Genomic DNA, 25,926 nt, shown 5'->3' on the forward strand with positions numbered 1-25,926 from the left:
GCACCTCCTTCTAACCTTACCTGCCAGTCCCAGGAGCAACAGCAGTAGCAGGTTGGGGCCCATGGCAGGTCGGGCAGATGTCAGCTCTGGGGCTTCCCTGGCCACTGACACAGCATTCCCCAGGGAGCAGGAAACATCTGCCTCAGACAGTCACGTGGGGCTCTCGGAGGCCATGGAGAGGGAGGCAGGCACTGGGGGCCCCTCTGTGGGTGGGGATAAGGCGCCCTTCCGAAGCCTGGTTGGTTCAGTGCTTGGGAACTTGACCATGAGGGTCGGTAGGGGTGGGCGAGGCAGGGTGAGAAGGCCCAAGGGCGGGCAGAACCCGGGCTCTTGGGGCCCGGTTAAGGGATGAGGTGGGAGGAGGATCCCAGTAACTGGAAAGCAGTAGAGAGAGAGGGAAGAGAATCCTCAGAGTCTTCCAAAGATCAAATCGGAGGATGCAGAGGTGTGAAGGAGGAAGGTGGAGCGTTATTCTGGTTCTATAGTCTGTAATGAGCACACAGGCCTGAGCTCTCAGGAGACTGTCCGGTCCTGCTGCACGACCTCACATCAGGAGGCCCCACTCCAAGGTGCCCTGGATGGCACCCGCCTTCATTCACTGTGCCCGGTGCTCTCGAGACTTGGCAGCGTGCACCCATGTTCTCCAGTTCTGGCAACCGCATCCATCCTTTGATAATGACGCCCCATTTCCTCTTCCCCCGTTTTCTGGAACTCCTTAACTAGTTGGATACTGAACCTCATGGATTCATCTCATTTTCCTATCTTTCCTCTCTTGTTTTCCATCTTTTTGTCCGTTTTGTTCTGATTTCGAGAAGACACCCTCATCTTTTCCTTCCATCCCTTCTATTATTGTCTCGTGTTTATTTCCTTAGTATTTTCAATTTACAAGGTTTCTTATTCTCCAGACATTTCTTATAGCATATTATATTTGTTTAAAGAATATCCTAGCCTGTCTGTTGGGAGACAATTCTCCATGGATATTTTCACATTTCTGCATGGTCTGGGCACTGATCGAGCTTTGTTCTAGCGTGATTGAATAGCAAACATGCCTTGAATGCTAGAGAGAGTGTATCAGCTCCAGAGGAACTTGCTTAGACAGATCTACCCCCTCCCTCGAGAAGAGCTGTTTACCTTCCAGGGTAAAGGTGTCTCTCTCCCAAGAGAGGGAGATGGGCTGATGCTGTATATAAACTCCAAGCCTCATCTTTGGAGGTTCCTCTCCTGTGACACAAGCCCACTGCCGGCACAGAAAACATATGGCCCCCATTCACGTTGCCCTGTGCAAAACTGGGGTTTGGGGACCCTGCACCAAATGTGGGCGATAAACCTCCTGACCTGGGACAGTGGTGTTCAGAAAGACAAGGGCGGGCAAGGTGGGGATGGCTGAAAGGGGCACGCTGCCCCTGACCTAGACATCACACCTAGAAAGGGGCTAAAGAAACCACCCTCCTTCCTTCCTCTCCCCTCCTTTCTCTCCTCCTTCCCTCTCCCTCTGCCTCTCTCCTTCCTTCAGGAGCAAGGGAGCTACCAATGGGGACTGGGAACAGGAGCCCGAGAAAGCCGGACAGTGTGTGAAGCTGGAAGTGGTGAGAGGGTGACCAACTGTCCCGTCTGCCTGGTGCTGTGAGTTTTCCTGGGGACACGAGACTTTTGGTGCTACACTGGCAAAGTGTTGGGCAAACTGGACAGGTGGGTAAGCCTCGTGGGTGACATGAAAGTGCTTATGTCTGTCCTGCCAATATGTATCAGGTTTTCTTCGATTTCCTTACGAGAAAGCTATTACACTAATGGGCCGTGAAGAGGAGACCTGTCCTCAATATGTAACCAAGTGTCTAAAACAGGTACAGTCCACACCTTTGCAGGACAGAGGTGACCAGGCCTCAGGGAGGTGTCAGACTGTGGGCATTAGAGAAGAGGAAGGAAGCCAGTGTTCATCTGGGACCTGCTCTGCACCAAACATCTGGCCTGGGACTTTCACTAATGGTATTTCTTTCAACCCCACAAAACCCCAGCAAAAACAGGGTTGATTTGTTTGTTTGTTTTGTTTTTTAATAGGTGAGGTTCAGAGGGGTTAAGGAACTTGCTTCAGGTTTCTGCGTAGGAGGCAAATTTGGAGCTAAATTACCTGACCCCCTTCAGTCCCGTGTGCGCCCCAGAGAGTCCAAGGCAGGGGATCCCAGCGGCAATCCAAACCCTGAGGGGACGTCAAAATGTGGCAGAAGAAGAAAGACAAAAGGCCAAGCTCTCAAGATCAGGCGAGCAGCAGGCACTCTCCAGTGACGCACACAGGGGACCATCCCCTGCCATCTTGTCGGCCTTGGTGCTAGCAGGTGGACAGGCTCACTCCTGGCTGCTAGACTGTGCCTCAGGTCTGCGGGAAGGAGACGGGGCCCAGAACCTGATGAGGAAGCTTGACGTGCCGCTGAGTCCAAGGACCTGGGACACATAGCCTGGACCAGCGTCCCGGAGCTGGGGACAGGGCTAGCGCAACAGCCTCTGTGGGGAGTGGGCAGGGCTGGGCTGGGCTGGCTCCGGGGAGTGATGTGTAGACGTGAGGCTGGACACGAGGGCTCCAAACCCCAGGAGCCCACGCCCATGGTAGGGGGCAAAGCCCTGGCCACACGGGCTCCTGGGCTTCCACCTTGCCAAGGCCAAGGATGGGAGTGCCTCATTTCCTCCTCTTCCTGCAGGCCTCCCTGGGCAAGTCTCCATCCCCTCCCTCTCACTCGTGGCTGCGATGGTGTGTTGTGCTCGGGGGAGAGATGAAGTTCCTAAGCCGCCCTGGCTGTCCCTCTGCCCCAGTCCTCGGGTCCCGATATCCTCGTGGTTCACTTCCTCACCTCCTCCCAGGGCTTCTCCAGCGGTTCCTTCTGATGCCCTCTAGCATGACATCATCCTGTCCCTTCTGCACTCCCAGTCTGCCTAGTCATTTGCTCCTCAGCACTTTATCTTTTTTTTTTAGAATTTATTTATTTGTCAGAGAGAGAGAGAGAGAGCACAAGCAGGGGGAGGGGCAGGCAGAGGGAGAAGCAGGCTTCCTGCAGAGCAGGGAGCCCGATGCGGGGCTCGATCCCAGGACCCTGAGATCAAGGCCTGAGCCAAAGGCAGACGCCTAACCGACTGAGCCACCCAGGCTCCCCCTCAGCTCTTTATCTTTTAACAAACCATCTGGCTGACTTATTTATTGTGTCTGTCTCCCTCCCCTCCCACTAGTCTGTGGCTCTGTGTGGGCAGGAATCTTGGCCCGTTTTGTTCACTGTTGTGTCTCCGGCGCCTAGAATGGTATCCAGCACAGAAAATATCTGTTGAATAAATAAACGAATAAATGAGCAGGCTTGAGCTAGAGGGAAGGGCAACTTGAACACCAATCGAAATTTGCACTTCCAGGCTCTGCTGGGGACTTGGGGTGACGTCATTCCCTTTTGAGCCTCAGTTTCCCTTCTGTGTAGTGAGAGGCTCAGACCAGTTGTTCCCGGCTCTGGTATGCTGCACTATATAAGAAGCTGTGGCTGTTTGCCTGTAGGGGAAGTAACAGGAGGAAAGCAAAGCTCTGGGGAAGGGAGTGGATGAGTCAGCTGGGAGATGGACTGGGGCAAGGGTGGGCAGCAATAATCCTAGAATAATCCTCCTGAGGGGCAGGAGGCAAGTGGAGGAGAGGGGAGCCAGACTGGGTGCTAGAGAAATCCCAGAGGAGGAGGCAGGATTCAGTAATTAGATCTAGGGAAGGGAGCGAGAAGAAGACAAAGATGGGTGGCGTGGAGCCTTTGAGAATGGCGGGATGCAGTAGCCTAAGGCCTGAGGCCCCGAGGGGTCAGAACTTTTATCTCATCCTCGGCCAAATTCATTCTCCTAGCCCTGGAGCAAGAGAGAGGCCTTCGCAAAGCCCCAAACCATCCGATTAAACATGAAGTCTTGGATTTATTTGGGAGAGTATTTAATGCCCAGTGTATAGAAGTTGACAAATGTTCTCCCCCTCCCCCCCCACACACCCTTCTGTTTCCAGGACCAGGGGAAGCAGAGGATGGGCAGTCTGGCCTTTTGCCAAAGCAGAACCAGGAGTCTTGGTGGCCGAGGGACCAGTGTGCAGGCTGGGGTGGTTCCAGCAGGCCTCTCCTGGGCCTCGTCCCATCAGGGGTCCTCTTCTCTCATGTGTCTCTCCGCTCTGCAACCGACCGATGCTCACATGGCCCCTCTGAGCTCCACCTCGCCACCCCTGCCCGGTCCACCCCCAGCCACCGCTGTGCTCCTCATGCTCACCTGTTAGGGTCTGGAGCTGGGAACCTGGGTCATGGCCACAGTCCGGCTCACTGGCCGAGGGTGTCCCCAGTTTCTGCCCACGCCAGGCCACAGCCCAGAGGGCACTGGCTGCTAGAAACTTGCTGAGAAAGATGCAGGCCAGGAGGAGAAGGATGGAAGTGGGTGGGAAGGGCATGTCCTCTTTGGAGAGACTCCTTGGAGACACAAGGAGGACATGAGGGAGGCCTTGGGGTGGCCCACACACTGAAGTCTGCCCTTGGAGAAGGAACAGGGAGACACTGGGAGCTCTCAGGGGCCTAGAATAGCTCCCCACCCAGCACCATCCCTGGGATGAGGCTTTGTGGGCTTGGGGGAGCCTGTAATCAGGATCTACCTGCTGAGCACATTTAAACACTTCCCTTGCCGAGCAATTACCTGCTGTGCATGATGGTATAGTGGGGGGGGGGGGTGCACATGTGTACACTGTGGTTACATTAACAATATTTCAACATCAGTACACAGGCATGAACCAATCAGAGCTGATTCTGGTCCTACCAAAGGAGCAGGTATCTGCTGGGGGTCCCAGTCTTGTACTTAAACTTGTATTGTTGTTAAACTGTGGGCTGTCCAAGGGCTGCCAGGGGAGGAAGGGGAGGCTGGGCATTCAGCAGGCTTGGAGCAGCAGTTATGTATAAAAAAAGAGAATTTCAATATTTTAACAACTGGCATGGCCATACCAACACACAGTGGCTAGTTGGAGGTTGTGTTCAGAAAAATCATCCCCAGGCCCTTTCATGCTTTAACTGTCTTCAGATTTGTAGTTAGTTCTAGGACCCCAGCCTCCATCCCATGCCCGGGCTCTGCACGGCGGAAGTCTGCCCAGAGACCTTAGCAGAGACCCGTCTCTATACCTGGCGATGCTGGGCTCCACATGGATGTCCTTGAAGCCTTTGGACTCTTTGGGGATCCAGAGCTCTCCAGGGTCCAAGTGATCAAGGGGGTCTGTGGAAGACAGAGCCTGTGAGCTTCTAGCCCGTCCTCCTTGAGGCAGCCAGCTGCAGTGGGGAGAACCCATCTGGGTGTGATGAGGCCCCCTGGGCTCTGGCCCAGAGCAGATCGGGTCATTAGCCTCTCTGAGCCTCCGTCTCCTCACCTGTAAAGTGGGTCGAATAGAAACACCTCCTTTATAGTAGTGTTGCAGGATTCAGGGAGAGCATCTTGTATAGTGCTTAGCACCTCATCGGAGCTTGGTAACTCCCACCCTCCCATTACACAGGGTCTTTGGGAAGGTCAAGTGCATGAATGGATGTATTTGAAAGTTCTGCGTGAACTGTCAGGCTGTCTACATATATTATTATTATTATTATTATTATTATTTTATATTATTTTCCTGCCACCCCCTTGGGAGTTGGCTGAGGCTTAGACCCTGATAGGGCTGAAAATTTGTGTCCCTTCACCCAATTCTCCCCCTTCCCACCATGTAACAGAGTGATGGATGTGGGGTTTGGGTCTAGGGCAACCCGTTTCCCCTCCGCTCCCCACCTTAGACCTTAGACAAATGGCTCATTTCCACCACAAGGGGCCATGTTGTGGGGGAGGAGGTGGGGAAGGGCGAGAGTCAGAAAGGCGACTCGTACCCCCAGATTTCTTCTCCTTGGGGACACACGGTGTTCTGGAGACACAGGCAGAAGGCTTCCCTGGAGGGCTTCCCTGTGCCAAGCTCAGGGGTGGGGAGGACCCCGCTGCCTGGCAAGCCTGGAAGGAGGACCCCAGGTCAGCTCAGCAGCGGGAGGCTGGGGCGGGGGCTGTCACTTACCCCCAAGCACTTTTAACCCTGTCACCTCATGGGCGCCTCACAGGAGCCCTGTGGGGGCAGCAGGACAAACATCATCATCTCCATTTAAAGATGAGGACGTGGAGGCCCAGAGAGGCAAGCACATCACCCGGGGTCACAAGCAGTGCCCCTTCCTCGGGCTGTTTTCTGCACCAGGTTGGCGCTTACTTTGTATTGGCAGTTCCTCTGGGTAATTGGGTGAGGGAGCAAATGAACCTCCTCCTACTCCTTAAGGGCCGCTTTAGGTGTTCACATCCTAACTGGATGCCAAATGGATAAAGCTGTTTGGGGAGGCAGGACCATAGCCAGCTCATTCGGTGCCTTGTGCAAATTAGAGGCCAGGACCCTTCCTGCCAGAGATGCGGTCCTGCCCCAGGGAGTGCAGCCTGGAGAGGGGCGCCAGGGCTGGAGTGTGGCCCCCATGTGCAGTGAGCAACCCGCACAGCCATCCACTGTGGCCCTGAGTGGGAGGGCAAGAGCCGCATGGTGGGTGTTCCCAGACATCGGGGACCTAGTCCCAGCCCAGGGGTGGGCCAGCGGTGCAGTCCGCCACGCACTCACCAGCCAGCACCTCCACCAGGACATTCCTGAGGGTGTCGGCCTCATCCCCGTACAGACTCTGGCACTGGTAGAGGCCAGCGTCATGGGCTTGAAGGTTCCGCAACGTGATGGTGAGAGTGCCACCCAGGGCGTCGTCCACGATGGCTGTGCTCCCATTCCGCCTTGTTAGGAAGGACAGTATCCATGAGCGGTGGGTGCTAACGACCCGCTGGCACGGGCCCCCTGCATCCAGCTGGCGGCACCAGGCTTTGCGTCTTCCCCAGTGCTTCAAGGAGTTGTAGGGGCAGGAGACCTGCAGGGACCGGCCTACCATGCCCTGGAACACCGTCGTGTTGTGGGCTCCGGACAGCTCTGGGGAGGAGATGTTCCTTCACTCTTTGTTCATTTACCAAATGTTTCTCGAATGCCCACGTGTGCAATGACCAAAGAGATAGAAATCTTGCCCTTAAGGAGCTCAGGTTCTTATGTAAGTTGGGAGAAGGTGCACAGCCCACCGTGACACCCAGGTCCTAGGTCTGGCTTTAACACCGTTGGACTTGCTGGGCATTTTTAAAGGAGTAACTGACCATCTCTGGGCCTATTTCCAGAGACATTGGTCTTGAAGTTCCCTCCAGTTCTATTCCACACATTTTCTCCCTATCATATGGGACCCTCTCCATCTCAAGAGAGCAGGGCCAGTGGCCCCTCAGCCTGGGCTGGATACCATCTCCCGGCCCTGGCCATTCATGCTTACTCTGCAGCTGCCCACGCCCGCACGGGCTCTGCATCTTCTCCTTCTGACCTTTGGCTCCTGGCTTCCCTATTTCTGTGGCTTTGTTCCCCTTTCAGGAGAGACTCATCTCAGAGCTATTTTGGGGGAGACATGAGGCTGCTATTTTGGGGACCTTTCTTGGGGCAGAGGAGACAGGCTTAGAGCACAGTCTATCGCCAGGGCAGAAGCTGCAGAAGAATCACCTGGAGCCCTCTGCCTCAACTTCCCCTCTCTTGGTCCTCCCTTACCCTGTCTTCAACCATATGGTGACAGAAACTTGGAAGACAAGATCAGGGAGTGGGTGGCCTGCCTTTAGGAAGCAGTGCTCCCTCCACTTGTCACCCTGTCCATCCCTCTGCTTCCAGGCAGCCCCCGGTCTTCCCCCAACTCCACTCCTAGCTAAGAAGCCTCAGGAGAAGGGCTCCGCTGGAACAGCCTCTCCTCTCACCAGGCTTGCCTATTGCTCTAGGGGAACAAGAGGCACCTTTCCCCAATAAAAGGAGGTAGTTGTGTGCAAGAATCTGGGGTGTCAGCCCTCCAACTCAGTGACAGAAATCTGCAGCCCCCTTAACTCCCTTCCAGGGCGGAGGACAAGAGGACCTTCACATCAGCAGAAGAGGCACCCCGAAGATGCACATGCTTGGTTGTGGGTTTCATCCCTCTTTCTTCCCTCCCACATTGCCATCCCTCTGGGGCTAGCAGTTCATAATTTTAGGGGCTCTTACCCATGCCCCCCAAAACTTCCCCCAACTGCTAGCTAGTGCCTGAGATGTCACTATCAGAATTCCTTCCTTTTCCGTGTGGCCAGAATCCACCAGCCCCTTATACTTCCACCTGTATGAAGAGTCTGACAGTGGGCTCTCACACGGGGGAGGGAGGGAGAGCACATAAAGCACATAAAGAATGTGGGGCAGGTGGGGAAAAGAGGGGTGCAGAACATGCTGCAGACTTTAACCGCCTTTATAGTTCAGCCCAGTGCTCCCCACCCACCCGCCCGCCATATACTCAAGGAGGGGAGGGAGAGACGGCAGGGGCAGCGGAGGGACGGGGTCCTACCTGTGATGGCGAGCAGGATGAGCAGCCAGAGAGGCTCCATGCCTGCCTTCCCTGGCGGAGGGCAGACACAGGGTACCTTGTGCAAGATCTCGTCTTTCCCTTGAATTGCAGAAAAGAGAGGGTTCAGGCACATCAAGTGCTGCCCACAGGAACTAGGCTCCTGGGGATTGAGAAATAGTCAGGACTGGGGTCTGGCTTTATGATTTAGGGAGGGGTTGTGGGGGGGGTGGGGAGGAAGGGAGAGGAGGAGCCAGCCACTGCCTCCCAGCAGCCAGAGGCTGGGGATCCCAGACCTCCGAGAGGCCAGCCCGCCCTACTGCCCCTGCCGGCCAGAGTGACCCCGAATGGCTGGGGCTGGTCAGTGTCCAAGGCACAGTCCTCACTGCTGTGTTCAGACCCTCCTCCTGCCACTCACCCACTCACAGCACCTGCCACACTCTGGTTCCAGCCTTGCAAGGGATAGGGAACTGCTGGACCCTCAACCAGCCCCTCTTAGTCCTTCCCTCCAGGCCAGCATCCCTATAGTGTGGCAGCGTCAGACTTCAAGTCCCTCCTTCCTCAAGTCCTGTGTGTGCAACCACCCATCCATAACCTCTCTGTGTCTCAGTTCTTACATCTATAAAATGGGAAGAATAATAGTGTGTAGAGTTATTGGGAGGGTAACATGGACTTCCACAGGCAAAGTGCTTTAGAATAGAGCCTAACTAGTACTATTATCCTAGTTAGCAGGGGAGGGGAAGATAGGCTCTCCACGAGAGGGAGAATTTTCTCTTCCACCTGTAATCTCCTGCCCAAGTTTATCCTCCCTTGCACAGCTGGATGCCTCCTGTGTGCACATGCTCACACGGACATTATTTTGTGCACGCACACACCTATGGGACAACACAGGACGTGACCTTTGCTGGAGTTCCGGGCGGGGGGGTGCTTTCCCCACAGGTGCGGGCCCTTGAAGGGTGATCCAGACACAGGGACTTGCATGGGCAAAGGCAAAGTATGAAATGGCTCGGTGGTGAATCGGGGATGGGGTGGGGGAGGTGGGTCATTCCCAGGGGCAGGAAGTCGGGTCATGCTGGGGGAAGTAACTGGAGAAGCTGAAAGAGCCCACAGGGACCCACAGATTATCAGAGTCTACTTTGGTTCCTTGCAAGAGCTCACTGATTTGTTTTTATTCACTTTACCCTTACGGACTGTGCATCTACCATATGTACAGGGAATGTGCTTGGAGATGGGAGTTAATGATAAACATAAGACAGTCCTTCACTTAGAAATCAAATGCCCAGGGCGCCTGGGTGGCTCAGTTGGTTAAGTGACTGCCTTCGGCTCAGGTCATGATCCTGGAGTCCCGGGATCGAGTCCCGCATCGGGCTCCCTGCTCAGCAGGGAGTCTGCTTCTCCCTCTGACCCTCCCCCCTCTCATGTGCTCTCTCTCTCTCTCTCATTCTATCTCAAATAAATAAATAAAATCTTAAAAAAAAAAAAAAAAAAAGAAATCAAATGCCCAGTCTTGACCTAAGGGCTCAGGAAAAGAAGGGTCTGAGGCCACCTGAAAATCACTCTATAGGTACCCTTCTATGGTCTTTTTATAAACCCAGGATTATTGGCATATCATTTACACACACAAAAATTCACCCCATTGGGTGTCTACTTCTATGAATTTTGACAAACTCATATATCTCTGTAACAACTGCCACAAGCAAAATACAGAACACTTCTATCAGCCCCCAAAAAAGTTCCCTCGTGCCCCTGTTAGCCAATCTCTTCCTCTCCAACTCAGGTCCTGGCAACCACTGATCTTCCTTCTGTTCCTACAGCTTCCTGCCCTTTCTAGATTGTCCTATTCCCAGAACCATATGGTATGTAGCCCTGAGTTTGGTTTCTTTCACTTATCAACATATATTCAGCACGCATGAAGTTACACTTCTCAGTAATTCACTTCTTGTTATTGCTGAATATATGTCATTGCATAGCTGAACCACGCCCAGTAAGCAGTACTGCCGCTTTATCCATTCCATCAAGTATGGATCCAAAGTATCCATACTTTATCCACTCACCAGCTGATGCACATTTGAGTGGTTTCCAGGTGGGGGCAATTATGGAAAAGGCCACCATAAACATTCATGTACATATATTTTGTGTGATCATACGGTTCATTTCCCTTGGCTAAAATCTTAAGAGCGGTAGTGCTGGATCGTGTGGTATGTGTCTAACTTGATAAAAGCTGCCACACTGTGTTGAAAAATAGCTGTATCATTTTTGCATCCTAGTCAAAACTTGATATTGGCAGGGTTTGGCAAAGCCATTCTAATAAGTTTGTGACAGTATCTCATTATTCTTTTAATTCTATTTTCATAATAACTAACCATGTTGAACATCTTTCATTGTTTACTTGCCACCTATATACCTCTTTTTGGCAAAGTATGAATCCACATCTTTGTCTATTTTTTATCATTGATTATTATTACCATCATTATTGAGTTGTAAGAATTCTTTATATATTCTGGATACAAGTCCTTTCTCAGAGATATGATCTGAAAATGTTGTCTTCCAGTCTGTAAGTTGTTCTATCTTTCCCTTAATAGTGTTTTTTAAAGAGTAGAAGACTTCAGGGGCGCCTGGGTGGCTCAGTTGGTTAAGCGACTGCCTTCGGCTCAGGTCATGATCCTGGAGTCTCGGGATCGAGTCCCGCATCGGGCTCCCTGCTCGGCAGGGAGCCTGCTTCTCCCTCTGACCCTCCCCCCTCTCATGTGCTCTCTCTTTCTTATTCTCTCTGTCTCAAATAAATAAATAAAATCTTTAAAAAAAAAAAAGAGTAGAAGACTTTAATCCTGATGAAGTCAAATGTACTGATTTTTCATTTATGATTTGTGCTTTTTGTGTCCTGCTAAGAGTATTTTTCCTACCTCAAAGGCACAAAGATTTTCTCCAATATTTTCTGTTAGAAGTTTTATAGAGTTAGATTCTACATTTTGGTCTACGATACATTTTCAGTTAATTTTTGCTTGTGCTGTGAGATATGATTTGTAGTTTGTTTGTTTGCCTCTGGATATCCAATTGTACCAGCATAGTTTACTGAGAAAACTATCCTTTCTGCATTGAATTGGCCTGGTCTTTTTGTCAAAAATCGATTGTCAGCTAGGTCTATTACTTGACTGTCCGTTCTATTCCATTGACCTAAATGTCTCTTTACACCAGCACCACACCACTGGACCACTCATTGTAGCTTTATAACAAGTTCTGAAATCAGACAGTGTGAGTAATCCAACTACGTTGCTCTTTTTCAAAAAGAACTGGCATTGGCTGTTCTAGTTACTTTCCCACATAAATTTCAGAATCAGCTTGTCAATTCATTACACACACACACACCACCACCACCCAAAAAAAATTGCCTGCCAGGCCTTTGATTGGGATTCCATTGAATCTATAGCTCAATTTTGAGGGAACTAGGCATCTTAGCACTACTGAGTCTTCCAATGCATAGACACAATCTTACCCTTCATTTATTTATTTATTCTATGGTTTCTCTCACCAATGTGCTTTGTGGTTTTCAGCATACAAGTCTTGCACACATTTTGTTAAATGTCTATGTAGGTATTTCTACACCCAAGTATGATTTGGGTGCTATTTTAAATGTGTCTAGCTTTCTATATCTTAGACAAAAGCAGAACTCCAAAGTCTCACGAATCTTACTTTCTGGCCCATTTATGTGCCATTCTGACCTTTTCTTCCCACTTCCTTCCTACCTGAGGAAAGGCTCTTTTTATTCCTGTAAACCTCATAGCAAAGGGCAGATATCAAGAAGTCTTTACTGATTCCTCGAAGCACATGCATATCAAATGCTCTCATCTTTCAGCTCATGCTAATTTGTGGTTCAATTTCCTGATCCTCACATCTGAGCGCAGGAACATTTTGGCATCACCCCACTCCCACACACGGGGCTAAATCTGTGTTTAAAGATACCTGCCCCCTCAAATTTGGGCACAGAGATCTTTTTCCCTTTATCTTTACGTCTGAACCCCATCATTCACTGATGCGTGCATTCATTCAACCACCATGTCTGTGCCAGTCACTATGCTAGAGAACTCAGGTCTCTCAGAGCCTCAGTGTCCCTGGATATAATGGAGACTGTTGTTGGGGAAGTCCTAGACCAGAAGCATGGCTGGACATATGAAACATTCTTGATGTCTCTCTTCAGCTGAGACTTCACAGCTGCTGGACTATCCCTTTTAGAATGCCTGGAGGTTCCCTAGTGAACTCCCTCTAGCAGCTGTTCTAATGATCACTCTCCTCAAACACACCCTTCTACTCCACCCCCCCCTTCCCTAGGGATAAATCAAGACTGTCATATGTGAGCATCCTCACCATCTTTCAGACCTGCCATTAGCCTCTCAGCTTTACTCAAGCCACCTGAGTGGCAGGGGAAGCACCGGGTTCCGGTTAGGACCATGGCCAGAAGCAACACCTGGGCTGGGCTAGGGGATAGGTGGGGTAGGGACAGCTGACATGGGAATGGGCCTCTGAAAGCTGGAACAACTCAAACTTTCAGGGAACACCATTGGCCCAAACTGGGAAAGCCCCTGCCCAGCCCTGCCTGAGAAGTGGGCTGGAGAGAATAACTGGTGGTGTTCACCACACTCTTGGCGAGAGCTACCAACCACAAACATCAGAGCCCACAGATAACACTTGCTGATAAGCAGACACTTTGACTTCCCTTTCCCAGTTCCCTCCTCAGTCCTGTCCTGCTTTTACTTGTTCTCACCTTCCTGGAGTCAAGTCCCAACCTCTCTCTCACTTCTGACCTCTCTCACACTTGATCTTCTTTCTCTGCCTTTCTTTGTATTTGGACCATCCATCACTCTCCGACACTTCCAGCTGAGGCCGTTCTCCCATTCTTAACATCTGATATTTTCTTAGTTGAGGACCTCAACTGTCCAGGGTCAGTGCCTCCCCTCTTCAGGGCAGGACACCTCCCAGGGACTGCGGGTGTGTGTACTCGAGCATGTGCATGTGCTGGGATTGTTTTAGGTCACTGGCAGGCAGCAGCTGATGGGCTGCAGGATGGCAGGCCCAAACGGAAGATCTAGACAAGAACATAGGAGCTGGGAGGCAGGGACCCAGGCACGACACCTGACACAAGTCATTACCTGAGGCAGAAGCATAGGGAACCTCATCGGCTGCTTTCCTCTGTAGCCACAGCTCTGATTGGTGGTCCCTCCTCCACAGCTCCAGCTCTCGCTTGGCTCCAGTAACATAATTCTCTCTTCTGCTCTTTCAAGTGGGGACGTTCACAGCTCCCTGTCTTTGGATGCATCACCATTCCTTGGTGGTCCTCTCATCCTTGCCCACTCCTCTGTGGGAACCCTGTTAATATGATCAGCAATTGAACCCTTCTGTGTGTGCCTACCTGTTCCCAGAAGGGAACTTGGTCTGTAACTACCTACCGCCTACTGGGCGTTCCTTTCACTTTTATAGAGGGAATGGGAGAGCCTGGGACCCTCTTCCCAGGGGCACATTTGCTTATCCCAACTATTTTCCAAGCTCCTACCATACGCCAGGCACCATGTAGGTGCTAGGAAGGTGCTATAAATAAAGGAAGCACCACCTTTCTTCCCAGATGTGGAAGTGATGCTGATATTGTAAATCTGTATTGGTGGGATTTTAAGCCAATATTCTGGGTTCAAGGGAGTGAAGGGAGACCTTCAAATGAGTCATCAGAGAAGGTTTGGGACATTTCTGGTCATTTCAGCCAGAAAGGCACATTTGAGCTTCTGTTCTGAGTGTGAGTTGAGAAGTCAGGATGCCCACCAGGGTGCAAATGGGGGCCCAGGCTTGGACCACAGAGATCTGCCAACTGAAGATTGGTCTTGCCATGGCCAGAAGCATATGCCCTAAAAACAAAAGAGGATTATTGGAAAATGTAGTCTAATGAAAAGAAAGAAAAGGGTTCCAAAAAAAAAAAAAAGAAGAAAAGAAAGAAACAGTTCTTCCAGAGAGGGGCTGATTCCCACCCCCAGCACTGAGTGGACCTCACATGGTGGCACTGTCTCCCTGTCATGCCCTGGCCTGAGCCAGGTCACAAGTCCTTCCCTCTACACCCAGAGAATGTTGGGCAATCGGAGATCAACAAGGAAATAAACCCTGAGACCAGTGTGCAGCTAGATCAGCCCTTCCTGACATTATCTTACCATGAAACCCTTTTAAAAGTACTCTAAATTTTGAGACATCCACAGGAGCTCTGGAGTTATCATTTGTGCCAGGGTTAGAGTAGAAACCAAAAACAGTCCTAAACACAAATTAGTTGCTGCAAACTGTCACAATTTTCCGAAACATTCCAAACAGAATTTTTATAATCACAATATAGAAAAATCAGATAATTTTTAAAGACCTAGTGTCAAAATTACATCAAGATAAGACAACACTTACTAACTAGATGACATACATCAATGATGTCAACAGTTACTTGGTAAATACTTCTTACGCAGTTGAAGCATCACACTTGCAAAGCATAGGCAATGTCTCCCCAGGATCACCTGCCACACTTATGTAGGGCACAGATTCAAAGGGAGATTATTTCTATTATAATAACAATGTGTTCAGCATTTTAGAAATCTTTTTTAAAAAGTATATTCAATTAACTTTTATGTGAAAAATATATAAAAATGCACTCTAAAAAGGGGTAAAAGTTGTTCACAGTTCTACCACTCAAAACACACAAGCATTTATTGAGTGCTTACTATGTGCTAGGCATTGTTCTAAACACCTCTCATGTGTTTTGTCATTATGTGTGAGGTAGGCAATATTATTGTTCCAAGTACCTGAGATCCAGAGAAGTTAAATAACTTGCCCGAGGCCACACAGCTAGCACAGGTGGAAGATCCTGTTTAGATCCAAGTAATGTGGCTCCAGAGCCAGTCCTCCTAATCTTACTGAATGGAATTTTCTCCCATTCCTCTAACCCATTCCCCAGAGATCATTGCTACTGATATTTTTGTGTTTGTTCATCTAGCCTTTTTGCTATGGTCACACACAGAAACACAAACATAAAGGAGCTCATGCTAGACATATTATTTTGTGGCTTGCATTTTTCATTTAATATATCTAGAACATCTTTCCATTTCAACAGATATCTACATAATATTCCTTGGTGTGAATATAGCATAAGTTCTTTAATCAGCCTTCCATTATTGGATATTAAAAGAGTTTCTAAGAGTTAACTCTTGCAACTTGTGATAAGCGTAACTTACTTTTCCTTACATTAAAATGTTTGGAAAAAATATATTACTAGCATGGATTATTTTCGTTTTTTTGTTTTTTGTTTTTTTGTTTGTTTTTTGTTTTGTTTTTGTAGCATGGATTATTTTCATGTGACACTTATTAATGTCTCTTAAAACACAAGTTTTGTGTAGCATTGGGAAGTGAATCTAGATACTTCACTAGCTTCAGTAAGCTTCAGCTTGCTATCCCCTTCTTCTGCCCTCCAATCATGTAGCAGAACCTGCTGTCACTCACCCTCCCACCCCACATCGCCAAACCATCACCACAAACTCAAATATCTCAGCCTAGAAGATAAGACCTAAAATAGCAGGGACCAGAGAGATATGGAGGATCCATTCTTCTCCCCAGCTCAGGCCCAGCTTGTTGACTTCTGAGTGTTTGGTTGAAGAGACATGATTCCTTCAGTGAAGACATTAATGACCACCAGTGGGTGGGCAAACAATTAAAGAATTGGGAAAAACTGGGTCGAGGAGAGATTGACTGGGGAGGAGCGGTGAGCCAGATGGTAGCTGCCAGCTATTGACAGCAAGATAAATGTGGACTCATGTGTTTCCTTGAAGGACAGAGTAAAGTTTCAGATTGTTTTGATGACTTTTTTTGGTGTCAGCCTGGGTTTCCTTGAATGAAGCTCCTTAAAAGACAGGACCCTTACCAAGTCCAGCTTGTGTATTTGTTAGGCACATGACTGCCTCAGTAGGAAGGAAAAGGGACTTGTTTTGAGCAATCCAGTAAGGATTCCTGGGAGAAAGAAGCTCAGGCAGGAGAAGAGGCAGTAGCAGTTAGGAAAGACAAGGCAAGCCAAATTTTTGACCCTTGGGAAGCTATGGTAGGATTTAGAGTTTACATTAAGAACTTTTCTTTCACCATGGCATCTGGCTGACAAATGAGAGGAGGGAGAGATCACTGATGATTGCATAAGAGGTTTTATGGGCCAGGCCTGGAGGGGGCAAACTATAACTTCCAGAACCCAGTCACTCGGCCACCTCTACCTGCAAGAAAGGCTGGACTGTAATCATCTAGCTATGTTCTCAGGAGGAAATAATTTGGGGAACAACTACTTAACTTCTTTCAAGAGTCAAGACTTTGGGAAATTACTTAACGTGGGTGTGCCTCAATTTTCCCCATCTTTGAAATGATGGGAGAGTACTTACTTTATGGGGATGTTTGAGCCATTAATGTATGTAGAGGAATGTGACCCATAAGAAGCACTCCATAATTGTTGGCTTACTAGCCTTAATCACTCAGGGTATCCCCAGCCCTGAGCAGTGGCTGGCAGTCAGCAGACCCCTATAAGTAGTGTGTAATGACTATAACTCCAGGTGCTCTAGTCTGAGTAAATCCTTTGGGTTTGGACAGTTCATGAGGAACCTGACCCCTGGGATGGCTCATGGTGCTGTAGCCAGGAAACCTGAGTTGAGAAGACCATGGTGAAGATGGGCTCCCTCAGTGGGTATATAGACTAAAATATAGACCAAGAGGCACTGTCAGGAGCCTAGAACCATGGAGGACCAGAGGTCAAATGAGTCCATAGGTCAGTTCCAATGACTTTCTCAGAGCAAGGCCGGGTAGGGTGGGAGGTCAGGGTAGAGTAGTTGCCCAGCCTCTAACAGTCAGATCTGGGGAGCTGGAAGGGCAGGGCAGGGACCCGAGGAGCTAAGGTGATGCTCAGAGCACCCTGCTCTCCACCTCCTTCAATTCGGGGTTGTTCCTGAGTGTCCCCATGCAGCCACAGACTGGGGATAGAACCACATCCTCGGCACAGGGAGCCTGGGATGTCACAAGTGACAAGCACTTACCTCGCCTTCCTCCCTGAGGAAGACCTTGTCCTCGTACCCCAGCCTGCCAGACCTCAGACCACCCACCCTTCTCCTCTCCAACCCCTCTCCCTTTCTGGCCATGAAGCAACCTGACCCTCAGGTCCCATCCTGGAGTCAATCTGATGTTTCACTGTGAATGACAAAAAACATTCAAAAACAAGCTGCTTGAGCAAGAGGTGGTGAATTCCCTGTCCTTGGAGAGACTGAGGCAAACACTGCATGACTCACTGGGATTTTGCAGTTGGACTCACTGGCAATTGGATCCGATGATCTTTAAATGTTACCTTTGAGAAGTGATGAATCGGCAATTCAAGCATTCTTTCCCATGACGTGGCAGGATGCCACCCTCCACCCCCATGGCCTGGAGTTTCCACAGTTCAGAGTCACTCCTTGGGGGCACCTAAAAAAAGGGGGCTCTGTCTCCATAAGGGCCCTGTGCAAGTGTACTAGGGCAAAACAGGAGGTAGCCCTCAGCCCACTCTGCTTGAGATGCAGCTAGCTGAGTAGATGATAGTTTCCATGGAAGGCAGAGGAACCCAGATCAGTTCTGGTGGAGCTGCAGGGGCCACCATGGGGAAGGAAGCTCCCATGCCCCACCTTGACTGGCAAGGCCAAGGGTTAGGCGGGACCCCCTGAGAGGCAGGCACTGCCCACGTCCTGTCAAGGTCATTTGTGAGAATCAAATCAGGAGGTCAGGAAGGAGAGGAGGAGCTAGGGTGGAGAGATAGAACTTTCTAGCCAGGCTTAGCGGCCCTGAGAGAGCAGCCCTGGCTGTCATGAGTAGTGTCACCAAAAAGGAACTTGCACCGTGTGTCAGGATTTCACAGCCCCTGGTCAAGAAGGAAGTGAGGGTCACAGAGTGGGGAGAAGATCGGGTCACTCGAAGGCACTGGGGTCCGGACCCTATCTAATTGCTCCTTGGGAAGGGGAGCAGGCAGGTGTCTAGAAACCGCTTCTATAGGCCCCAGAGCCTGCCCATCACTCAAAGCTTCTCCCTTCTGGAGTGATAAGGACTTTCGTTTCCTCCTTCCTCCTCATCTTCCTTGTAGGAAGGGATGACCTTTTGCTGCTTTGGGACCATCTTTGCCACACTGAAGTGCCCCCCATCTCTGGTAAAGCAGCCCTGCACCTCACAGGTATTTGCTAAGTGCTCACTGCCCAATGAAGTTTGTCTTTAGCTCTTGAGCCCCCTGTCCAGGACAGTCAACTTGGAGGACTGGGGTCTGGTTCCAGCAATGCTGGCATATTCTACAGTCAGAAGGGGGTCAGGCATGGGCTTCAGGTTGGGCTGGGTGTTGACATAGATGGTGTCCTCAGAGCCAAATTGGTTCAGGTGGGTAAGTGAGGCATAGCAGATGGCCCCAGTGTCCTCATCAGAGCCCATCTGTCGATTGGAGCCCTGGGAATCAAAGAAGACAGATGTTCATTGTACAGATCATAGCTGAGAGTGGTCAGTGGCCCCCGGGCCTGCCCAGAGCTGGGTGGAGGACAGAGACAGGGATAAGGTATGGAACAGAGTATGGACTCTGCAGAGCCTCCGGGAATGGCTAAAGGCAGCAGAGTCGCCATCACTGAAGATGTTTAAAAATAGGCTAAGGAAGAGGACACAAGGTGTGATCCATGGCCCAATAGCACCAGCAGCCCCTGGCAGTTTGAGAAAATCTCGGGCTCCACCTAAGATCTATGAAGGCAGTCTCTGGGGGTGGGGCCCAGGAAATTCTGTTTGAACAAGTTCTCCAGGTGATTTGTATGCACACTCAAGTTTGAAGACCATTGATCTAGAAGAGCACTTGGTAGGGATGCCATTTGTAGAGTTGATTCCAGCATTACAGAAGGTTGAACCAGATGACTTTAGATCCTCCCAATCCTGCAATTCTGTGATTTCAAGAGCCTTAGGTCTTTAGACAAGACAGACCTACCCAACGGCAACGTCCGGTCCCCAGCTCCTGATGAGAGAGCACCTCGGGAGCCATGTTTTTACCATGGGACCCCCGTCCCCCTAGCTGACTGGACTGGTGGCAGCCACACCATGAGATGGACTCCCCATTAACAGTTGACTCCTGTGGGGGTGAAGATCAAAAGCTGGGGCAGTCAACTTCTTTTTCTTTCTAAGGGGTTTGAATTGGGAAGGATGGGGCCAAGGGTGCATGCTGATGAGGCAACAGGAGCGTAAGGAGTCACAAGTGAGCCCAGGTTCAGAGTGAACAGAAACTACAAGTAAATACAAGCTGGGAAGCTGAAAACAACAACAACACTGACAAACAAGATACTCAGGAAAGCTGAGATCGCCTCTGCCCTGGTGAGGGATCCTTCCTATGCACAGTGCTCTGCTCTTTCTGGGCTGAGATGTTGTTATAGATGTGGTGTGATTTGTCCTCACCTATGAAGAAAAGAGTCCAGTTTGGGGCAGGGTCCTCTCCCTAGGTCCCGTTCCCCTGGGAAGGCAGGGGTGCTGGAGGTCCCCACTGGGCTGAGGGACCAGGGCTGGGTCTGGAAATCCTACCCGGCCCCGGGGAGTTCACTGGTGGCCAGCACAGAGGGGTGTCCAGGGATCAGACGTTGGTGCCAAGGAACAAATCAGACTGGCGGCATGCAGCTAATTTGCATAAAACTGGGAAAGCTGAATCAATTCCAGTCACTGAAAGTTCCAAATTTAAACATCCATTTAAGTATAATCTATTTGCTGGTGAAGTTGTCTATAATGCCTTTCAAAATTTTGGGCCGGGAACCACAATGAGAAACATTTTATCTTACTCCCACATATACAAACACACACACTCATACACACACACACTCTCTCTCTCTCCTAAAATAAAAGTCAAATGAAAAAATATTTATCCTTCCAATGTGCAAACCACTGTGACATTTTGCTTTTCTATTTTATTTTATGAAAATAGTATTGTGACCCACTAAATTGACTATACATAGCACAGTTTGAAAAATATGTGTATACAATTTTACAACCCATTACTATTTAGGATTTTTATAGCACGAAAAATTAAAATCACTGAAGTCCAACATAGTGCTGACCCGCCTCCACATTTCAATCTTGCCAACAGACACATCACACTGGATTATATGGTTAATAAATACACAGCACATATGTCCTAAACAAACCAAACAACAAAAAACAAGGCAGGCATCATCAAAAGGAACTAATCTGATAAGTCTTGCACAAAATGCTGGTGATTTTACATGTGATTAATGCTAAAACCTTGCAACGTGGGAGATTAAAAAGTCCTTTAATGCTTTTAGGAAGACAAATTTTTAAAACAATAGTGACAATTAAAAAACAATACTGTTGACCAGAAAGGTTTTTAGATAAATTTGTTTAAAAATCCTTAGCTATAAGAAGATGGCAAAATATATGCTCCCAAATGGACACTAGAATTCCCGGTTTTAGGCGAATGAGGCTTGGAGGGTACTGACCTTGATTCTGAAGAGAATGATCCCGCCTGCTTCTCTGACAAAGCAAGAGAACCCAGGGATCCTGACCACTTCACCTCAGAGCCCTCAGTTTCCTTGTTGGCAAAATGGGCACGAGAAGCCTTCGCTTCAGGCTCGCAGGCATGGTGACATCATGGCTAAGCCCTGGGTGGTCTGCCCAGAGCCAGCACTGGGGTTTACCTTTCCTGGCACTTCTGCGGGCTTTCCTGAAATACAGCGTCATGAGGAGGGTGAGCACCAGCGGCAGCAGGACAGCCACCATCGAGCTGGGAACGATGAGCTGCCAGTTGCCCTGGGGGCTTTGGAACAAGCAACGACCAGCCAGGTGAGGAAAGTGGGAGCCAACCTTCTGCCCAGAAGCCATCCCTCTCCCCATGCAGGTGGCCATGACAGACTCCTGCTGAGCTGGCCAGGAGGCAGCCCCATGGTCAAGGGCTCTGCCCTGGAAGCCGTGCACGTCCAGCCACGCCTGGGCTTGTTTCGTCCTCTGTGAAACGGGGATGTGTTTGCTCCTTTTCCCTTTCTGGCTGCTGTCCCCTAACTTGCCCCCGGGCCCTTGTTGCAGGGTCTGTACTCACCCCTCCCACATCCTGCTCTTAACTATTCTTGGTCCCGGTTCCTCACCCCTGCCCATGAGATGCACTCAGCTCTCGGAATACTGGTGTCCTGTGACCAACAGCGCTGCCAAATAATAAAAGCCTTTGAAAAGTACCCGTCTTAAGTCAGAGGCAGAGCACTAAGGTAGGCTTCCTTACACCACAGCAGGCTCCCAGGGAAGGTGTCTGGGGTGTCAAGGGTCAAAGCCCTAAGCCCAGGAGGCGGCAACTCTACACCTCTCTACTCCATGGCCAGCACCACCTAGTTTCTGGGTATAACGCCTTGAAGCAAGGAACCAGGGTTTGTGAGAGCCCTGGGCTCCCATCGCAGTGATGGTGGATGGGGAGAAGGCAGGGGAGGATGGAGGCCAGAAGAAAAACAGCTGTTGGGTCAGTCCCAGGGGCTGGGTCCCTGGAACCATCAGGCAAGGGGAGAGAAGAAATCAGGCCATGGGTTTGTAGGAACTACAGAGTGCGCCCTTCCCCAGGACCCCTGCGGCTTTGGGATAGAGAAGAGCTGGAAGAGGGGAGAGGCAAATGAGGCAGCACTGGTCACGTGCCTGGCATTGGGCCAGACCCAATCCCACCTCATCCTCACAGCCACTGGTGGTTGCCAACTGGGGGTGCTTGTGTCCCCCAGTGCAAACTTGGCAATGTCTGGAGACACTTGGGTTTGGTTGTCACAACTGGATGGTCTGGGGGAGGTTTGCGCTGTTGCTATCTAATGAGTAGGGGCCAGGGATGCTGCCAAATATCCTACTGTGTACAGGACACCCCTCAGACCAAATGTCAATAGTGCCAAAGGCAAGCTACCCTTCTGTAAGGTGAGGATGTCACTGGCCCCATTCTGCAGATGAGAAAACTGAGGTTTAAAGAGGCAAAGTGACCTGATGCAAACGGTTTGACTCCCATTTCATCCCTTGAGAGCCAGGTAGCAGTGGAGACATGGTAGCTGGAGGCATTTGGCACAGTTGGCCGTGGGTGGGAGAAAGTGGAGGGCGGAGGAGACGGGGAGGGAGGTGACAGTACCTGTCAGTGACAGGGCTGGTGGCAGAGGTCCAGGCTGTGGTCCCGCTGGGGGTGCTCCCGGTGGTAGGCAGGGTTGAAGCTGTAAGAGATGACAATGAGGGGAGCACTCCCATGTGTTTGCCCCACACTCCAGCCTCCCCACTTCTAACCCTTGGCCCTGGGAAGGAGGAGCCCACATACGGCCCTGGGCCAAGTGGGGACTCTGATAAGCACCATATGCCCTGCAAACGAATGGAGGTGTTACTCTGTGTGGTGTGGGATTTCCCTCACAATCAAGTGCTCCAGTGCAAGTGTCTTTAGGTTAGGATCCCATGGTCACTGGTATACTGGATCTATTGCACAGTCTTTTCTGCTTTCATTGTTCTTGACCATGCCATGCACTCTCAACCTATAATGCGTCCCTCACACCTCCCCCCACTTTTGTCTCTTCTGGATCAATTCCTGCTCACTCATAAGGCCCAAGTGGTATCACCTCCTCTGGGGAGTCCTCCAGGAGAATCCATACCACTGCTTTCTCCAGGAGCCTTGTCCCTCCCTTCACTGGGCCGCCATCCAACAAGCTTCCATTAGGCCACTTACCACCCACCATCCTAACTGTTCACTTATGTGTCCGCCTTGGGTACAGGGGTCGGAGGGGGCACTGTGGAGGATCCAGCACAGGATAGTCTTAGGGTGTTTGATTCCCCTTCCGGAGTGCAGCCCCCGCCCTCCATGGGGTGGACAGTGAGCCATGGCTTGGGTGGTGACTGACCAAGCAGCTGACCAAGGTCCTCTGGGCGCCCAGCTCACCGAATGGCTGAGCAGGCTTGGCAACTGGGCTGGGGTCTGGGAAGACGCCATTTAAGCCCTGGCCATCATAGGGAACCACAGGGGCCTTTGCAAGTCTGAGGTTTTTCAGGAAAAACACCCAGGGCCTCAGTCAGGAGTACTGCCTGGCTTCCCACCTGAGGCTTAAGGTCTCTCGACTCTAAGGAGCAGGTCCAAGGTGAAGACCCAGGCTCTCTGAGCCCTTGGCCGCTCCCTGTCTCGCCCCCCCAAAGTCCCGTGTCTGCCTCACTAGCTGGCTGTCTCCTGTCTGTCCACATTTCTTAACCCACCCAGTCACCTGCAACTCAAGCACAACCCTTCTAGAGAAGGTTAAGGGTTAGGGGTTAGGGCCAGGAGTCGGGATGCCCAGGAATGGCCCAATCAGCCAGTCTTGCTCAAACCTGAGGAGGCCTTAGAGTCATTACAAATCAATGGATGAGTCTTGTTAGTAACAACAAAAATGTTCAGAGAAACACATGTGGTGGGAAAGGAAGAACCAAGTGAGCCAAGAGGTCTGAGTTCTGGTGCGTGATCTGCCCTTAACCAGCAGTGACCTTGGGCAAGGGGCACTGGTTTTTGGCTGTAAGAGCACTGAAGACAATTATTTCAGAGTCCTTCCTCGCTCTAACATCTTGTGATTTAGGACGACTGAGATACCACCAGACGGATGTTTCTATGAACAAAGATCCTGGGGCATTTGTAGATTCCACATGAATAAGATCCAGAGTCTTCTACCCTGAGTTCGGTCATGGTGATGATAAAGTAGCCCCATCTGATGTTATCCTGAATGGAGTCTCGAGGCTTCCAGGGCACCACAGGTCCGTGCTGATACCTGCCTGCGCCAGACTTTCACCGGTTTTGAGGCTTGCTGGGACTGGTACGGGCATTTCACGGAGACTGACTTCCCTTCCAGCTGAGGCAGCGACTCTGGCTTCTGGTCCCACGAGCCTGAAAATACGCTCTCACGGCAGATACTGCGGGGCTGGCAGGTGGGTGCCTCGCTCCTCAGAATGTGCCCCAGACCCAGGGGCCTCTGGCCACAGCCCAGCCTGTCCCGGCCCTCCCTCTGCATTGCCCCCTTCACGCCCGCCTCACCTGGCCATCTCCCCCTCCTCTTGCCCCGTTCCCTCCCTCTGCCCTCCTCATCACCTGAGGCCAGGAGCACCAGCAGGACAGGGGGCAGCAGGCGTGTGGCTTCCCGGGGCATGGGCCCTCTTCTTGAGCTGGGGTGGGAGCAGGGAAGCCCTGAGGAGAGGGAGGCAGTGCTGGGGCGCAGGGGTGGGGATTCGGCCCAGCCCCTCTCCCTTGTCCGGGAAGAAGAGCTAAGGAAGGCAGAGTCCTCCAGGGGGGCAGCGGGAGGCCTGGGAGGAGGGGAGGTCTTGGCCTGTAGGCGGGACCCTCCTGCTGCAGGTGCTACATGTGGGCTGGCTCCGGTCTCAGGGCTGAGGCTCCAGGGGGACTCTGAAGCTTCTGCCGGCTCTCTCATGCCCAGCCTCTTCCTCCTTGTTGCACTAGGGTTGGGGTGTAGAAGGCTGTGAAAGTCCAGGAAGAAACTGGTGAAACCAGAACCTATTTCTCCTTTCTCCATCTCTCCTCTATCCTACCACTTCCTCCCGGCCCCAACTACTGCCTCCCCACCCAAGTAAAAAGTCCCGGCTGAAGGTGAGTGACAGAGTTAGGGGACCTCTTTGGAGGTGCCCAGTGGTCTGAGACTTCCTGCCCAGGCCTGTCTGGGAGCCCGGGAGCTCTGTAGGGATTGGAGGGGCATAGGAGAAAGGAGAGGGAGAGTCATATCCAGGAACGGAGGTGCAGGAAATGCCCCTGGCAAGGGTGGGAGAGAGTGAAGCTGGGGACATAACCGGCAGGGGCCGGAGGTGGGGGGGGGTAGAAGATAGATGCAGAAGGACGGGACCTGGGGGGGTTCTCCTCCTCCAGGCCACCCCATGTCCCCAGCTCTCAGCCTGCCATAATCACCCCATCAGCATTTGTCAAAAGGCCACCATAATCAAGCACATTTTAAGGAATAATTGTCATTAGAAAAGCTACAGAAAAGCTATCACCACAGGCTCTTTACAACCAAGAAAGGAGAAAACCCCGTGAAAATGCAGCGTGGCAGGTCGGGTTTGCGGGGCACTGACTGTGTGGTGGAGATTAGCACAGGAGGCCGGAAGTGCCCGGGGACAAAGCCAGGATGAGAAGGACAGGCAGCAGGCCAGGGTGTGCAGCGTTCTGAGGACAGGATGCTCTCCCGGATGGCAAGGGGGTGCTGGGGCTTCAGACCCTGCAGCGGCCGGTCGGGGGTGGGGGCATGGCCGGCTGCCCTGGAAGGGGCCTGGCTCTCTGCAGCTGGGGCAGCCCCCAAAGGGGGCCGGCAGAGGAGGCCTTCCTCTCTCACTGCTCCCAGCAGTGGGGCAAGTCCATCAGCCTGAAGGAGGAGCATCCACCGACTCAGTATGATGCAGCCATGTGGGAGAACTGTGACCCTAAGGCTTGCTTGCTGGCCTCCCCGCGGGGGCTTGT

The 25,926-nt window shown here is 51.1% G+C and overlaps 3 protein-coding genes across 12 annotated transcripts in view; 1 reads left to right on the top strand and 2 right to left on the bottom strand.

Annotated features, from left to right (window-relative positions):
- TREML1 (triggering receptor expressed on myeloid cells like 1) overlaps positions 1-143 on the bottom strand; it is a 40,788-nt gene extending 40,645 nt beyond the window's left edge. The window contains exon 1 of one of the 2 annotated variants that reach the window (XM_081828203.1): positions 21-143. In XM_081828203.1, the coding sequence (XP_081684329.1) occupies positions 21-63 (43 nt within the window). In that variant the 5' untranslated portion in view covers positions 64-143. The remainder of the gene's footprint in view (positions 1-20) is intronic. The other variant, XM_081828202.1, reaches the window with a different exon arrangement.
- LOC102742249 (adenylate cyclase type 10-like) overlaps positions 1-2,982 on the top strand; it is a 61,256-nt gene extending 58,274 nt beyond the window's left edge. Inside the window, exon 27 of the mRNA XM_081828178.1 lies at positions 1,514-2,982. Within this exon, the coding sequence (XP_081684304.1) occupies positions 1,514-1,627 (114 nt within the window). The 3' untranslated portion in view covers positions 1,628-2,982. The remainder of the gene's footprint in view (positions 1-1,513) is intronic.
- On the bottom strand, positions 136-24,395 carry TREM2 (triggering receptor expressed on myeloid cells 2). 9 transcript variants are annotated; one of them, XM_081828194.1, is made up of 10 exons: positions 24,142-24,395; positions 22,600-22,678; positions 20,957-21,180; positions 14,241-14,323; positions 13,580-13,796; positions 8,439-8,598; positions 6,632-6,982; positions 5,148-5,238; positions 4,258-4,451; positions 136-374 (listed from the first exon to the last, which is right to left on the bottom strand). In XM_081828194.1, exons 5-10 carry the CDS (start codon positions 13,685-13,687, stop codon positions 151-153), a joined length of 1,128 nt encoding a protein of 375 aa, XP_081684320.1. In that variant the 5' UTR covers positions 13,688-13,796; positions 14,241-14,323; positions 20,957-21,180; positions 22,600-22,678; positions 24,142-24,395; the 3' UTR covers positions 136-150. The 9 variants fall into 9 exon arrangements, with proteins under 9 accessions (XP_081684320.1, XP_081684321.1, XP_081684323.1 ...); XM_081828195.1 differs by having other exon boundaries at positions 24,239-24,394; XM_081828197.1 differs by lacking the exon at positions 24,142-24,395 and adding an exon at positions 23,808-23,826 and having other exon boundaries at positions 4,258-4,379.
- Between the last annotated feature and the right edge of the window lie 1,531 nt (positions 24,396-25,926).

This window comes from Leptonychotes weddellii, chromosome 8, assembly GCF_054177405.1.
Source record: "Leptonychotes weddellii isolate Sample4059 chromosome 8, ASM5417740v2, whole genome shotgun sequence".
In the NCBI taxonomy this organism is placed as follows: Eukaryota; Metazoa; Chordata; class Mammalia; order Carnivora; family Phocidae; genus Leptonychotes; species Leptonychotes weddellii.